Here is a 16,857-nt window from a genome sequence, read left to right as displayed (position 1 = left end):
TCTCAGCTTCTCTTCCCTCTGATTCATCTTTCCTTGCCCCTGCTTCGCTGTCTCAGGCTGTGAGCATGCTCAGATCTCCCCACCTAAAACCAACCTCTTTTTGACCCTCCTGTCCTGCAGCTAACAGTCCGTCGTTTCGTCTCTTCTCTGCCAAGTTCTTTCAAAGCCTTGTCTGCATCCACGCCCCCCCCTTTCCCTACCTGCTCCAGCATTCACCCCAGAGATGGTGCTCCCAACCCCACTCCTCCCCCTTCTTGTCACCAAATCCTACCACTTCCCCCTCAGATCCTTCGCCACTGCTCTCCAGCCCTGAGCCGCTCAGCTCCCTTCTTCCTGAAATACCTGCTTTTTCCCTCCCCTGCCTGTTCTCCCTCCTGGTGCTGTAGGCACAGCCTACTTCTGTCCAGCTCCTCTCCTGCATCCTCCCTCTGAGTGATCTCAGCTCTCCCAGAGCTTTGGCCGTCACCTCAATTGAGATGACCCAGCTAGAGCTCTGACGGCCCCCTTGGCCATTTCCACAAGCCCGCTGGCCCTCGCTCCTGGATGTCCCCTTAGGTACATCCCACCCAGCCTGTCATCCTTCCCCCGCTCCCCGAAACCTGCCTCTCCTGCCTCACGTTCCGCCTCAACAGCTGCCAACACTCCCCGGGAACCCAGGCTGGAAAGCTGAGTCGTTTCCTCTCCATTCTCCCCTGCTGCTCTGCGTGACTGGGAGTCCCATGAGACCTCTCTCTTGTCCATTTTCTCTGTTCCCCACTGCTTCCTCTTGTGTTTGGATTTTAATCTTCTTTGGCCGAGGCAGATCTTTCTGTTTTACCTCTCCTTCCTCCCATCCACGCTGCACAGGGTCACAGAATGGTCTTTCCAAAGCGTCGTTCAGATCCTTCAGCCTCCTGCTCAAAAATGCTCAGAGGCCTCCCGTCACCAAGAGTAGACCATGATATATGTCTAGTGATTCACCACCTGAAAAGCACTTTCAAACAAATAGAACGGGTAATGTAATGATTCCTCTTTTACCGATAAAAGGTCGGAGGCTCGGAGAGGGTGGTGAGTGGTTGGGGTTCGCCCAGCACTGCAAGGTGGAGCTGTGACCGGGGCCGAGGCCTCCTGGATTTAACTGGGTACACCGCCCACTCAAGTCTTCTCAGCCTCCCCTGGGAGGCTGCCAGCAGCATGGCCCCCAGCTGTCACCCTGCTGCCCAGCCCGAGGCCGGTGCCCTAGCCAAACCCCTGGTCTTGCCCAGAAACGCCTCCTCCTTGCTACCAGAACTTCTCCACAAACACAGAGCATCCTGTCCCTTCTCCAAGGCCCTTCCCAGCCCCGGGCCGGCCCATTGAGCTCTCTGCCTTCTCTCTGGCACCTGGAACATACGCCCTGGAACTCTAGCTAATTCTAAGCAGGCATGACACTGGCCCTGCCTTCCAGGACCCACGTTCTGAGCTCTTGGAGGGCGCCTTACAAGAGTTCCCTCTTCCTAGTAGGGCCCTAATAAATACCAGATGGGCAAGCAAATGAATGAGGCTTCTGGAGAGTCTCTTCTCCAGGGACCTCTTCCAGACCAATGGGTTCAATGATTCCAATCACCTCCGATCCCCACACACCCCTCCATGAGTAAAACACGGCACATCTGGGTCAGTCTCCGCTCTGCCAGGTGGCTCTCTCTGTGTGGGTTAGCAGCCTACCTCCCACCCCTGTGACTTAGGGAGGCCGTGAAAGCCAAGACTGCTTTCACCAAGCTCTGGGTTTAAAGGGCTAGTGCTTGAGGGGGTATCCCGAGGACAGGCAGGGCCAGGGCCCAGAGGAGGGCTCACTTCTGGAAGTCTCCTCCTGGCACCAGGCTCTTCCCCATCTCAAGGGTGGGTTTGACCAAATTTACCACCTCTCTGGGTCTCAGTTTCCTTATCTATACAATAAACAGGTTGGGCCGAAGTTCAGATTTTCAAGCTTTTTAAAGCCACAGAGCTAATAAGATCTTATAGTCAAAGAAAAGCTCATAACAAGGAACCCACACAGGGGATAAGTCAGAGCAGAGTTGCTCTAGCTGAAGCAGGGGTGGCTCTGTGGGCCTCCCAGACCTGACCCTCCTTCCCAGCCTTGGACATCCTGAGGCTCCCCTGCCGAGTCCTGAAGGGTCCTCAGCTCACAGTACCACCCCACCCACCCCCACTGGTAGGCTCCCAGTGTGGAGCCCAATGCGGGGCTTGATCTCAAGACCCTAAGATCAAGACCTGAGCTGAGATCAAGGTTAACCCACTGAACCACCCATGTGCCCCAGGATAAAAGAAGGAAGGAAGGAAGGAAGGAAGGAAGGAAGGAAGGAAGGAAAGAAGGGAGGGGGGAGGGAAGGAAGGAAGGAAGGAAGGAAGGAAAGAAGGAAGGAAGGAGCAATGAGGCCAAGGAAGGGAAGTGCTATCCTCCTTCAGGAACAGTTCTGTGCTGTCTGGAGGGGCTTGGACTGGCTAGCCCTGACCTATCCCAGGCCTCCCCTGCCCTCAAGCAAGTGCACACACAGGGGAATACTCAGCCCACGCCGAAGCTCCTTCCCCCAACAGGATCCTCTGACCTGGGAGAGGGGAGAAGGAGGCAGAGAGACCTAGATTCCAAATCTGAAGAGGGAGGGAACCGCTAAGAAATCACTGCAGGGGCTTGGAGGTGGGCTCCCGGGACAGGGGAAAGGCCAGGGGCTTTCCAACCACCCAGAAATCCTTCCCTTCCAACCTGCCTGCCCTCGCTCAGCCCTCCTCCCTGCTCTCCTCGGACACATACTGCCCAGAACAATGCTGAGAGACCACACGGGGACCGAAATAACCTCCTGCCTGCTGCAAGGGGCAAGAGGCAAATCTTAAAACCTTGTCCACTCCCCCAGGCCTCTCTGGCCTCTCTGGGGGCCTAGCTGGCCTTGCTGCCCCCTCCCGGCTGGCAGCTTGAGGGAGGGGTGCTCAGGGATGGCTTCCCTCCTTGGCGAGGCCCCTCCCTGCCCAGTGTGGAGAACTCCAGGAAGGAGGGCATGCAAAGTTGCCCCTCAGGCGTGCTTCCACTTAAGCGCTCCCTCTTCCCCCTACACCCCTGCCCCCAGCACGGAGGCTTCAGGTGTGAGGGGCCTGGAGAAACCCGGGATGGGGTCTTGGAAGGAGAGAAGTAGGAACAAGAGGCAAAGGGGAGAGGAGTTGAGGGCTAGGCCCTGAGGTTATTTAGACTCACTGTGACAGAGCCACCTGCCAGATAAAAGTTTTTCACCGTGTACCTGTAAGGGCCCCCAAATCTGGCACCTGTAGGGTGTAGCATGACTGGCTGCACAGAGAGGATTCCAGAATTTTGCACTCCCCTACTCTTTCCCCTGCCGACACTACGGCCTGGTGCTGCCTTCTTGCCTTGCTGAGAAAATTACCTGTGTTAGCCACTCTCCGTAAGTCAGCTCGTTCAGCCCTCATGACTCTGCTGTGAGGTGATGTGTCTACACCCATTTTATGGATGAGGAGACCAAGACTCAGCTGTTCAGGGCAGGGGGAAGCATGGAGGGTCATGCCTCTGCAGAGCATGAGTGGACCCTGGTATGGGGAGGGTCATCTAGTCAGGGGGTCCTGTACATACCTCAAAAGCCAGAGCGTTTTGGGCTCACTGTACATTCTGGATACCTTGTTCCACCTGTCCTGTCTACACCTTCCCACATTGTCTTCCTCCTGCTACAGGCCTGTGATGCCCCCCTTCCCCCACTACAAACCTCTCCTCCTCTCAGCCCTGGAATCTGCCCTAGACGGGGTAGCCAGGACTCAGAAGGTTTCTAGGTGGACAGGCCCAGCACCCATGGTCTCCATCTTGACCGTCTTTCCCACCTTGGAACGAACTTACCAGCTGTCGGAGCAGGACAGGATGAAAAATGTCAATTGTCTAAGTTGACTGATGGGTAAACTGACGCCAAGAGAGGAGAAGTGGCTTGCCTGGACCACCCACGCAGTGTAAGGCCTGGAAACCAGCTTGCAGCTCTTCTGACTCTTAATCAAGTGCTCTCCTCACTGTAGCCAATGGCTTTGCTGTCCGGGAGCACTGTGTTCACCACTGACACCCCCACTGACGCCCCACTCCTCCCTGCCCAGGAGACGCTGAGGAGATGGTTTTTCCAGAGCAGCTCCCTGGGATGGACCCTGACTGGGTCAGCTCTATTCTCAAATAGGCCAGGCTAATCCCCCAGGAGGCCTGGCCCTGGGAACAGGCAGAGGTTGAGGGAGGAAGGGAGGGAGGGAGGGAGGGAGGGAAGAAGGGAAAAGAGTTTGGGTTTATTTTACCCAGAACTGAGGAAAAAACAAATGATCTGCAGGTATTATGCAAACGTGTCTACTACATGTCAAGCACCCACAGTAGGAGTTGGGGGTGGCTCAGGTGCCCTCCAGAGCTAAAGATGCCGGAAAGTTAGATAAGGTGACCCAATCACCCACCCCACTCCCTGCCTGGGTCTTCCCGGGTTTTTCTGTCAGCTGCATGAGTGAAAATCAGGGGCCTGAGTGAAAATCAAAAGAAAGCCTTGGTCCCCAAACAACCTGGGCCAAGGCAAGGACGGGTTCAAGGCAGCGGGTGCACGCACAGGCTGGGGTGTTCATGGGCATGGGGAGTATGCGGAATGTCAGGCTGCCTGTTGGGAGGGTTGAGGAAGTCTGGGGCGGGTGTGTGGAGGGAAAGAGGGGAAAGGAGAGTGGGCACTTCCTAGTTTCTCTAGCTGGGCTCCAGGGCAGGACTGCAACTTTGCTGTCTGAGGCACAGATTCCTTGCTTCCCCCCCTCCCCCCCCCAAAGCAGAAATGGAAGTGATCTTGCCCCAAGCTGGGTTTCTTCCTGCTCCCCCGAGGAAGGTTCAGCCCCCTCCTCCCTCCCTCAGCTTCAGGTCCCAGCCCACCCCCCACTGTGCCTCTGCACAGACCCCCCCCCCCCCCATAGAAGCTGTGTGCTCACCCTCCTCAGGGCAGAACCTTTCTCTGGATATCCTGGGATCCTACAGGGGGCAGTGCCCTCAGGGGCCAGATTATCTGATTCTCTTTGCTTGCCGGCCTCTCTTTGCCCTCCCAGGCCCTTTTCCAATATCCGTGAACAAGGATTTTTCTCAGGTCAGGATGTCTGCGAGGCACATGTTCTGGTTGAGGGTCTGCCCCCCAGGTGGTCCTTGGTGGGGACCAGTGAGCCACCTCAACTGCAGCAGGAGGCAGCCAAGGGAGGGATCAGGATGGGGCAAAGTGTGGAGGGCGCTGTGTCAGGAGTCAGGAGCCTGGTTTCTTACTCTGGTCCTCTTAGGATTTTGCTGGGTGATCTTGTGGAAGTCCCCTCCTTCTTTATCTATCAGGGCATTTAATTTTTCTATGAGGGGATTGGACAGGATACCTTATGGCTTAGGTGCTGTGAAGAGGGAGAAGGAGGAAAGAAAACGGGCACAGAAGGGGTGACACCGGCCAAGATAATCTTAGGAAAGTAGGTCACTCCTCTGAGCCCCAGTGCCCTCATTTGTAAAATGGACATTGCTAACAGACTAACAGGCCGTTCTGAAAGAAAGAGGAGGAAGAAATATAATGACTCAGGGTAGAGCCTGCAAAGTGATGTGCTCTGGAAGGATGTTAGTTCCTGAGACTATGCAGGGGCTGGCTTCATGGGAGAGCAGGGTTTCAGGATTGAAGGGTGGGACAGCGTGTAGAGCTTCCAGCTGACTGTTGGGGGAGGTGGGGGTGGGGTGGGGGACATCTCGGAGCCCTGCAGGTGAGAGGTTGTGCGGTGTCGGGTGCAGGGGTGCCGCCGGAGGCCAGACCAGGGCTCCGGGCATCCCACATGGAGAAGGGAACCGGTGAACACATGGAGGCTGCACCTCTGTCCACTCCCGAGACTGGATTCACACACCAGACCCTGCGAAAATCTCACATTTTCCCAGCTTTTCTCACCCAGAATCACTTCCTTTGTTTAGAGGAGGGGGTGGGGGAGGAGACGGAGGGCGAGGAGGGAGGGGCCCGCGGGTGCCGCCGCCGCCCCCGCCCCCTCCCGGTGTGCGGAGCCCGGTTGTCACTCAGCTCCCGCGCCGGGGGCGACGGAGGCGGCGGCGCCCGAGTCGAGTCCCAGCCAGCTACCGTCCCCCTGGACCTCCCAGGCTGGCCCCGGATCGCCCAGGCATCCCCGGAGCGAGCGGCCGCCGAAGGCGTCGAGCTGGGAGGGCGCAGAGACACGACCGTGCAGGTAGCTAGGAGCTCTGCCAGCTTTGGTGACCTTGGGTAAGTCTGTGCCTCGGTTCGCCGCCGTGGCTTCCCAATGGGGATGCAGGAGAGCGTTGAGAGGGGCGGCTAGATGTCCCTTGGGACTGGGGTGGGCGAGGGTCCGTGGCCCGGGAGGGTCCCTGGAGCGGAACCAGGGCACTGCTGGGAGGCGGGCGCCAGCAGCGGCTTGGGTGGGTGGCGCCGGGCACGTGTGTGCGCCAGCTGGGCAAAGGCGGGGCCCGCGCCCGGGTCTGCGGCTGGGCTCGGTCCCCCAGACCCACGCCTGCCAGCCCAGTCCCAGGTGCGACACCGGGGCGCTACCTCTTTAAAAGCGCCTGGGGCTGAGCCTCCGCCGCACCATGTGATTGCTGGAAAGGCCGGGCTGGGAGAGCTGCGGCGGGAGCCCCAGGACGATGAGCCGCCGCGCGGGTCCCGGAGCCCAGCCCTGCCCGGCGCGGCCCCGCGGCTCGGCGCGCCCCCAGGTGCCCGCAACTTTGGGCACCGCCTCCGGGACCCCCTGGTGGCCAGCGGGCAGGATGGTGAGCTCCCTGCAGCCTGTTCTGTGGGCATGGGTGGGCAGAGCCAGGCAGAGGGACCCCTGTGGGGTGCGTGCGTGTGCGCCCCGGGAGCTGCCTCACACCTGATAAAGGAGCCAGTGGAGGAGTGAGCGCTGCTATTTTAAGTTGTCGAATGGACCCTCTGGGGAAGATAAGGGGAGGGGACAAAGATCAGGCAGAGAAAGGGCCAGGGTATCCCGCCAGCCTGGGCAGGCACTGGGTGTGCCAAGTGGGGCACAGCTCCAAAGGGCAGCGGGAGTTTCAGAGCTGCCTGGGCTCCCCCTGCACCTGCCGGCAGGCCTCCCCACCCCAGGCTTCCGTGACCACAGGTGCCTGCCTCGTGCCCCTTGGTGCCTGCCTGCTGATGTGCCTCGCCTGTGCCTGTCATGCCGCCCTCCATCTCGGCCTTCCAGGCCGCCTACATTGGCATCGAGGTGCTCATCGCCCTGGTCTCTGTGCCCGGGAACGTGCTGGTGATCTGGGCAGTGAAGGTGAACCAGGCGCTGCGGGATGCCACCTTCTGCTTCATCGTATCGCTGGCGGTGGCTGACGTGGCGGTGGGCGCTCTGGTCATCCCACTAGCCATCCTCATCAACATTGGGCCACGGACCTATTTCCACACCTGCCTCATGGTCGCCTGCCCTGTCCTCATCCTCACCCAGAGCTCCATCCTCGCCCTGCTGGCAATTGCCGTGGACCGCTACCTCCGCGTCAAGATCCCGCTCCGGTGAGTCCAGAGCAGCTGAAGGTACCCCCTGCGCCCCATGCTCGGTGGCTCGAGGGCCATCTAGAGAGGATAAAAGGTCGAGCGTAAGGCCCCACAAAAGCCAGATATTCCGCGGGCCGGTGTGCCCCAGCCCTCACTCTGCCTTCCCGTCCTCTGCTCTACTGAGGGAGGCCGAGCTGCCGTGGAAGCCGTGAGAGCCTGGGTTGCTGGAGGAATGTGAACCTGGCAGTGCCCACGACCCCAGAGCTGAAGCTGCGGCTGCTCTCCTGACGTGGCCAGGAATCCCAAGGCTGCCTGTGCAGCCTGGGGTGGGGGGTTTGGAGGGGCAGCCAAGACAGTCGCAGTGAGCTCAGGGTGGGAATAAACAGCTCCGCCCGTTCCGGGGAGGTGGAAGGGGCAGAACAGATTGCTGGAGTGGGGTGAGGATGGACGGAGGGGGACGTACCAGGGGCAGAGGAGTGCTGCTTCTCGAGCCAGACCCGGGCAGGCTTCCCGAAAGATCGCAATCTTCGGCTCTCCTGTTCTCTGGCATCTGTGGCCAGCTCCGCCCTCCAGGGCTGTCCTTTGAACCCAAGCAGTCTGATTACTTCTGCCCAGCTCCCACTCATGGGATCTCCGTTGCAGGCAGGAGGAGGGAGAAATTCAGGCACTTGCTTTTACTGTGCCTGTTCTGTCCCTAACCCACGTGTGTCTTTGCCAGTCACAGCAGAGGTGCTTGTGCGGTGTCCAGGCAGCACCGGGGTGGGTGGCATGACAGTGGCAGCCCTCGTGCGGGTGTCCAGTCCACGACGGGGCCTGCCAGGCCATAATCTCGTCGCCAGGCAGTGCCTGGGCCACCGAGTGCCAGCGAATGCCTGGGCGCACTGCCAGGGCTGGCCCGGCCGGGATGCTCTTGTGAGGCGGGCTCGCCCCCTCTTTGAGTCTTGTCACCAATAGGTTCCCTTTCTACCAGGGAGCTCTGGCCATCTCTGGCACCTGCCATCCCCAGAGTCACTTCCATATCTGGGACATGGGGCCTCTGGCCTCACTTGGCAGCTTGCCCGGGGAAGGCCTCGGCGCCCACGCTTCTCCTGTTTGCCTTGCATTTGTGCACATTTACCTTTTCAAAGCTTTTCTTCATGCACCACCTTTTCCTATTCCCTCCGTGATCCCCTAAGAGAGGTGGAGTAGGAGCTGGGAAAGGAGAAACTTCAGAAAGACCCAGAGGGTCTCCCCAAGCTGGTGGGGAGCACAGCCTAGATTCCGCCGCCCACCTTCCTTCCTGATTTCCCGCCCCCTCCCCCACCCCCCACCATCCCAGACTCTGCGCCTTGCTTACGGCCCTCACACTTTCCCAGGGGAGGGGGGTGAAGATGGCTGCTCGGGGCACAGGGGGAGGCACAGGAGGTAGCCCTGGAGCCCCGCAGGCACAGCCGCAGAGGGGCCTTCATGCTGCCATTAGTCCCAGGTCGTGGCCGGGCTGTGCAGAGGAAGCTGGTCGCAGCCCATTAGAGTGGGCTGGGCCTCTGAGCGGGACCATTACAACAACGTATTGCCACATTAGAAAACTCACACAGATACGCAGATGTAGGAAGGCCTGCTCAAGAAATTCTGTCTGCTGAGCGGATGCCAAGGTGAACCAAAGGCCTGATCCTGCTGTGACGGAGGTCACAGGCCTGCCGAATGTGCCCTACTTGCCCTGTGGGGAGGGGGCTGGCTGTGCCGGCAGGGACTGCAGGCTCGTTCTTCCAGGAGGCAGCTGTGGTTGTTCCTTGCTCCAGCTTGCGGGAGCCAGGGGTCTTGAGGAGCCGCTGCCTTCCGAGGGCCGAGGCAGGCGTGGGCACAGAGGCTAAGAATACAAGCTGGGTTCGAATCCTTGCTATGCATTCCTAGCCGTGTGACCTCGGGAGAGTCGCTTGTTAACCTCGTGAGGCTTCAATTTCCTCATCTATAAAAGGGGATATTAATAATAGTACCTTCTTCCAAAAATGATTGGAAGAATATAATAAACCCCTATATATAAAACACTTAGTACTATGTAATGCACTCAGTATTATCTGCCAGCCATTCGGTGGTATGTTTATGTTTGTAGCTTTAGTATCATTATTCACGTATGGCTCAAAGTGCGTCTGAATGAGCAAAGCCCTCGCCCCCCACCCCAGTGCGCCCTGGTGCTTTCAGACAGCAACACACACGCCCCCACACGCGTGCACATGCGCACGCGCACAAACCCCGCGTTTCCAGGCAGATTTCAAAACACCGTTAAGTTATATTTGTACATGAACTTGTACTTTTCTTCCCCGGTGAATTGTCACTGTGTCAAGGGCAGTGATCTGAGCAGCAGCAATTGCATTTTGTCCTTTTCTGCAAATTCTCCAGAATGCCTCGCCCAGTGTCTGGCACATGGAAGACACTCAGGAAATGTCGACTGAATTGGATGAGTTTTCAGAGCTCACAGGGTTGAGCCTCAGGCGGGCATTCCAGATGTCTAACCTCTAACCTTCTTGCGGGAGACTAGACCGCCCGTGCATTCTTTTTATTTTTTATTTTTTTAATGTTTATTTAATTTTGAGAGAGAGAGAGACAGACAGACAGATAGACAGAACACAAGTGGGGGAGGGGCAGAGAGAGAGAGGGAGACAGAATCTGAAGCGGGCTCCAGGCTCTGAGCTCTCAGCACAGAGCCCGAGGCAGGGCTCGAACTCACCATGACCTGAGCCTAAGTCAGACGCTTAACCAGCTGAGCCACCCAGGCACCCCATCTGCCCCCTGCATTCTGCTTCAGGGATCTGACCACGGCTGTCCCAGTAGCTCAGGCAGTTCCTTAAGAGCCGCAACCCCGCAGTAGCTTGGGAGGGCCCTGCCCCATGGAGAGGAGTCTCCTCGGTTAGAGAAAGGCTGCTGTGGTCTAGCTCCTAAAGCCAGGATCCTGGAGGCTGGGCTGACGTGATGGGCCACTCCAGGCCCTTGCCCGTCACTGCCAGGTCCCCCTGCAGGAGGGACAGCATCATGCTCCCTGGGCAGTTACAGTCAGCAGGCTGCTGGGCCTGGGGGACTGTCTGTCAGCCAGAGGTCCCCATGCACTTGACTTGCTGCCCTGACAAGCCAGTCGGAGGTAGATGCCTTGGGTGCTGGGGAGTAATACTGAGCAAGCGTTGGTGAGACATCTGTGGGGTAGCCGGGTGACAGAGTGAGCTTGGGCCCCTCACCAAACAAAGCATGGTTTGGTCAGTCAACCACAAATTTTATTTCATTCCATTTGGCAGAAAGCCAAGAAAGAAAAGAAGGTTCACATCCCATAGTGTGGTCCAGTGACAAAAAAAAAAAAAAAAAAAGAAAATAAAAAAGGAAGAAAGAAAAGAAAAAAGAGATCTCAAATTGTTGATTCATCAATAACCTGTGGTCATTTACGTGTGTTTTGCATCCTATTTGCATAGCACCTCCACAGGCCTGGTAATCCACACCCCATTACCCCCTGAGCTCGTACTTCTAGGGAATCTCCAGTCTTTATCCACCACTCCCGCACCCTGAGTTTCCTTGGTGGCCCTCTGTGGCCTACTCCAGGGGGCTGGTTATGGGGAGGAGTGCCAACAGGGGGCTCCCCGGCCAAAGCCCTCTCTGTGGGAAGGAGACCTGAGCAAGGGTTACCTGTGGCCAGATAGGCTGGGGTGGGGTTGAAGGGGCGGTGGATGCTTGGGAGTCAGAAAAACTTGAGTCTGAACCTTGCTCTGTTACTTCCTAGCCCTGCATCCTTGGATGAATTATTCAAACTCTCTGAGCCCCCCCCCCCCCCACCTCATGTGTTAAATGAAGGGACTAGATTTGAGGTCTCTGAGCTGCCTTTTAGCTCTAACTCTGTGGTTCTTCCTTATCACGACTCCTGAGAAGGTTGTGTTTTTTAGTTCCTAATGGGTAGGAGCTAGGCACAGTGCTATGTTTTTTTTACATGCTTCATCTCATTTAATGCTCCTGGCTTCTCGCTAGGAGAGGGCATTGCTGTCCCCGCTCTGTAGACACTCCTGTAAACAGGTCTAAGGGGCAGGGAGGTTCAGTAAGTTGCCCTGACGAAAGTCTGGTTGCCAGCAGAGACAGGATTTGAATCTGGGCCTGTCTCACAGCCGTCTTTAAGCAGGGAGCCCCTGTGCCTCTTGAATCGGCCCCAGGAAACTATGGGGATTATGGAGGAGTTTCCTCAAGGCTGTCAGTGCGGTGATTTTGCTCCCCCGATCTTTGCCAATGGCCCTCGTGCTGTGCCCGTGCTGGGCGCCTCCCTCTGAGTCCTCCTCACCTTCACTCCAGTGCCGCAGCTGAGCCCCAGGCAGCCCTGCCTCTGTCCACAGCTGGAGGCCTGCCCAACTGGGCTGCTGACCCGGGGAGGCACAGCGGGGAGTGTGGGAGGCCAGCATGCTGGGGCCGGGGAGGAGTCTGGTAGATGAGGACATGTTTGCTGTTAGGCATAAAGTTAGCGGGCCTGGGTCTTTCCGGACACCCAGCGTGCCTCCTGTGCGCGTACCCCAGCAGGCGACCGTCTGTGTCCCCGGAGGCCCCGAACAGTTGTTCTCTATGGTGACACTGCTTTCACGGGGGGTGTAGGCCATCTCCAGCTCCCCTACGGGGTGGGGTGGTCAGAGGCTGAGAGTGGCTGGGGAGAGGAGAGCTGGCAAGCCCTGAAGCCTGACTTCCTCACACTTGCTGAAGGGGAAAGAGAGGCCCGGGACCCCTGTGTGTTCAAGGTCGGTCAGCCACGAGCTCTTTTCCTCCCCTCCGATCCTGACTCTCGCCCCCAGCGTCTGATGTAAAAGGCTGGGGCAGGAGGAGCCCTTGGCAATCGCCTCTCCTGCAGGAACAGAACAGAGAACGCAGCCTCCCCAGGGTCAGTCAGCAGATCAGTGGTGGGTTTAGAGGGGGAAAGTGAAGAGAGACGTCCCTCTGAGATTAAAAAGGACATTTCTTTGTTTGACCGAGGGCCAGCCTTGAGGTGGCTTATGCTGAAGAGCGTGCTGAGTGAGGGGGGCATAGACTTCAGTTGAGAGAAATCTGGATTCGTTTCAAGGGCGAAAGAAACTTCTCCCAGCTGGCATCAGAACGGCTTCCAGGAGGCCTCTGAGTGCTTTAGGAGTAAGCTTCCCAGGTGTTCGTGCTGCTTGGAAGCAGGGGAATGGCCACGACGTCCTCCCGAGAAGCCCTCTACCGAGGGCCACGGGTGGAACCTTAGAGGCCATGTCCTGACATTTGATACTTAATCTCCAAGCATGAAAGCCATCCATGTTTCCTGTTAAAATGTTGAGACATATAGGAGAGAGTAAAGATGATAAAGTCACCAGTAATTCTACCACCTACACGTAACTAGTGTTAACATTTTGGTGTTCCAGAGAATTTTTCCATGTGTGTCTCTATATATATCTGTACCTCTAAATATAGATAGATTATAAATATAACTTTTACACAGTTGAGAGCATGGATGGTTTTATGCCCCATCCCATTTTGTTTACTTAATGCATTATGAGCATTTCCCCATGTCAATAAAAATGATTCTGTAAGAATTTTATGAGGGTGAAAACCGGATTGTCTTTTCGTCCATCTTTTTAGGTCTCGGCTAAAACAGCCCCTCCTCCGGGTGGACTTTTCTGACCTCCTCTCCTCCTGGACCAGGCTAATTTCCTCTGTTAGGTACCTTGCACCTACTTCTTGCCCATCACTCGTGGTCCAGCTGGTTTTTCTGGGCTCGGTAAACACTGAAATGGCGCGTGTCCCCGTGCCTGGCACAGAGGAGGCAGGCTGGAAGCACTTTCTGAATAAATGAGTTTCATATTTTATTTATTCATGCTTATATTTTGGGCCATTTGGATCCTAACTACAATGATACCCACAATTCACATTGTTGGTAGGGTCAGGGCCAAGCCTAGAACCCTAGGTGAGCACAGCTTCCAGCCGTCAGGATTTTTTAATTTTTAATTTTTAAAATATTTCCCACCTCCCTTTACTCCACCTCTCCCCACTCCTCCTGCCCAATTTCATGGAAACTGCAGATCCCCAGACGTGCATCGGTTTTCCTCTGCCCATTTGCCTTTCTGGGCTCAGCAGGGCAGGACCGGCTGGGCTCCGGGCCTAGTCCTCGTTGCCTAGTCTCTATTCCCTGAGGCCTGGACATCCTGTTTCTTTGCCCCTTGGTGAGGACAGCTGTCCCCGAGTGGGAGAGGCTTGGAGGGTGGCACTTGCTAGTTGGCTCCACTTGGCAGGGTAGGCACAGAGCAGAGAGGAAGGAGGACAGATGGTTCCTTGGGCTGCGTGAATTACCCCGTCAGCCTCAGTCTCCTTAACTCAAGCCCAGAGGAGGCTGCCAACTGCTGCAGAACGAGAAAAGGCTGGTGGGTAGCCATGGGACGGGAGAGGAAGAGGAAGCAGGTGGGTGAGTGGACCTCGGTGTTCATGGCCCCTTGGAAACACTGGCGTGGGGGTGGGCAGGGAGGCGGAGACAAGGGCCTTCCCTGACCGCAAAGACAAGGAGATGAGGCACCTTTTCCTGCACTGCTCTTCACCCTGGGAGTTTTATCCCCAGTGGGATTAGGGGTATAATGTTAGGGACATGGTGACTTTCATAGATCTATTTCAATTTTTTTTTAATGTTGTATTTTATTCTTGAGAGAGAGAGAGAGAGAGAGAGAGTGTGTGTGTGAGCAGAGAGACAGAGTGTGAGTGGGAGAGGGGCAGAGAGAGAGGGAGACACAGAATCCGAAGCAGGCTCCAGGCCCTGAACCGTCAGCACAGAGCCCAATGCGGGGCTTGAACGCACGGACCGTGAGATCATGACCTGAGCCGAAGTCGGACACTTAATTGACTGAGCCTCCCAGGTGCCCCCCATAGATCTATTTCATAAACTGACTTGGAGCACCTGCCATGTCCCAGGCACTTTGCAGGGCTACCTGTAGATACAAAGATGGGTGGGCTGGGCTGGTCTCTACCTCCATCTGGGGGCTCTTAGCCACTGTTGAACTTGTGGATTCCTACAGACCAAGGTGGCTGAGGACAAACTCCCAACCTGCCTATGGTGGAAGTGGGGGTGTCAGGAGACTGGCACTTGGCACCTTAAAGTGCTTGGGTGGGGCCGCTGGACCCTTCTCTACATTCACTCTCTGCAGCCCAGGTCATGTGGCAGAGGCCCTTGAAGGATATCTTCCTGCCACCTGCCTCCAGAACTTCTCTGTCCTTTGAGAGAGTAGGGCAACTGGTTCCTTTTTCTTGTTCTCATGCAGAGCCCTGATCTATTAATTCGTTCATTCATTCATTCATCCATTCAACAAATACTTATTGAGTGCCTCCTATGTGCCAGGTATTGTTATAGATATTCTGGATGCAGGATACGTTCATTAACAAAACAAAGATCCCCCTGGAGTCTGCATTCTAATGGGTTGGAGGACAGATGCTAAGTAATGAACACAGTGCCTAATATGCAGAGCGTTAGAAGGTAGAATGTGCCAATGGGGGGAGGAAAAGAGCAGTCTAAGTGGGATTAGGGATGCCAGGGTGGGGGTGGAGAGAGAGGGTTGCAGTTTTAAATGGACAAAACCTTAGAGGTGAGGGACTAAGCTGTGCAGATATTGGGAGAACATTTCACACGGAGGAGATACTTGGAGCAAAGGTCCTAGGGAAGGAATGTACCTGACGTATTTGGGGACTGGCAAGGAGGTCTGTGCAGCGGGGGTGGAGTGATAAAGCTGGAGAGTGGTCAGAGATAGGGCTGGAAAGATGATAAGCTACTGGCTTAGAGGCTGCTGGAAGGACATGGGCTTTTATTCTGAGGGAAATGGGGAGCCACTGCAGGGTTTAGAGCAAAGAAGCAACATGGTTTGATTTAGGTTTTAAAGGTTCACTCTGCTGCTGTATTGAGACTGCACTGTAGGGGCGGGCAGGGGACTAGTTAGGAGCTAATCACATGAGAGCAGAGGTAGGTACCCTGAATCAGAATGATGCAGAGATGACAGTGAGAAGTGGTTGATTCTGGATGTGCATGTTCAAAGTTTATTTTTTATTAAGGTAAAATGTTTATATAGTGAGGTGCATACGTCTTAAGCATACAGCTCAATACATTTTTGCATGTTGATATACCTATGTGACCACCACTCTGATCAGTATTTGGAACATTTTCAGCACCCCAGAAGGTTCCCTTGTGTCCCTCCCATGCCCTCTGAAAGGTCACCACTATTCTGACCTTTATCCCCATGGACTGATTTTCCCTGTTCTTGAACTTTTATAAAGGGAAATCACATAGTGATTTGTGTCTGGCTTCTGAAGCTTAAAATTACGTCTGAGAGTCATCCCTATTATTGAGTGAAACAGTAGAATTTTTTTGTGGGTTGGCTGGTTTTTGTTTCTGTTTTTTTTTTTTTTTTTTCTCATTGCTAGAATTCCACTGTATGAATGTACGGTGACTTGTTAAAATTCTGGATGTATTTTGAAGAAAGGGCCAATGAATTTGCTTATGGATTGGGTGTGGGATATGAGAGAAACAAGAGTCCAGCATGACCCAAGCTTTAGTCCGAAGCCACTGGAAAGATGGAGTTGGCATTATCTAAGGCGGGAAAGGCTGTGGACGGTCCAGGTTTTGTGAGCAATAGAGTTCAGATTTAGACACCTTGAGTCTGGACTGTTTAGCGGGTGGTTGGATGGATACATAAGGATGGGGTTCGGGAGAAAGGTCTGGACTGGGGATATAAATGTGAGAGCCGTTGGCACGTGGATGGTGTGTAAATCCCCAAGGGGCCGCCATGAGGTCTCCAAGAGCGGAAGAACAGATAAAGAAGAGACAGGAACTGAGGACCAAGCACTGAGAGGCTGGGGAGAAGAGAAGGCTCAGATGTAGGAGGAAAACTCAGAGCCCCCAGCACCCTGGGTGTGGTGTCCCAGAAGCAAAGCTTAGAAAGTATGTCAAGGAGAAGTGAGGGATTGGCTGTTTCAGATGCTGCCGGTGGATCGAGTGATGTGAGGACTGAGAATTATCGTTGGATTTAGCGAGCACATGTCAGCGGAGGGGTGGGAGCAGAAAGCTTGACTGGAGAAAGCTCAAGAGAGAAGAGGAGGGAATTGAAGGCAGTCGGCGTAGATTACTCTTTTGGAGAATTTTGTTACAAAAGGATCAGAGTCATGGGGCAGAAGCTTTCAGGCGAAGCGGGAACCAGGCATTTTGTTTTGTGTTGTTTTCTAAGATTGGAGGGGGACCTGGGCACACCCGTGTGCCCCTATCTCACCATCCAGGAGAGAGTGCAAAACGGGCGTTGGAGCCAAGGAGAGAATTTCTGGAGTGCAGGCTTCGTTTCGGCAGCCCGGGTGGGGACAGACACTGGTGGGCTGGCTTCGAGGCGCTTGGAGATGGCCT

General features: G+C 55.6%; 1 protein-coding gene across 1 annotated transcript in view; it reads left to right on the top strand.

Moving 5' to 3' along the window:
* Positions 1–7,164: 7,164 nt before the first annotated feature.
* ADORA1 (adenosine A1 receptor) overlaps positions 7,165–16,857 on the top strand; it is a 31,997-nt gene continuing 22,304 nt past the window's right edge. Inside the window, exon 1 of the mRNA XM_047077251.1 lies at positions 7,165–7,505. Within this exon, the coding sequence (XP_046933207.1) occupies positions 7,165–7,505 (341 nt within the window). The remainder of the gene's footprint in view (positions 7,506–16,857) is intronic.

This window comes from Lynx rufus, unplaced genomic scaffold (genome assembly GCF_022079265.1).
Source record: "Lynx rufus isolate CCGP_SWC_20201006 ecotype Redwood Valley unplaced genomic scaffold, mLynRuf1.p SCAF_15, whole genome shotgun sequence".
Lineage (NCBI taxonomy): Eukaryota > Metazoa > Chordata > Mammalia > Carnivora > Felidae > Lynx > Lynx rufus.
Note: the sequence above shows the minus strand (reverse complement) of the source record. Positions and strands in the feature narration are given on the sequence as shown.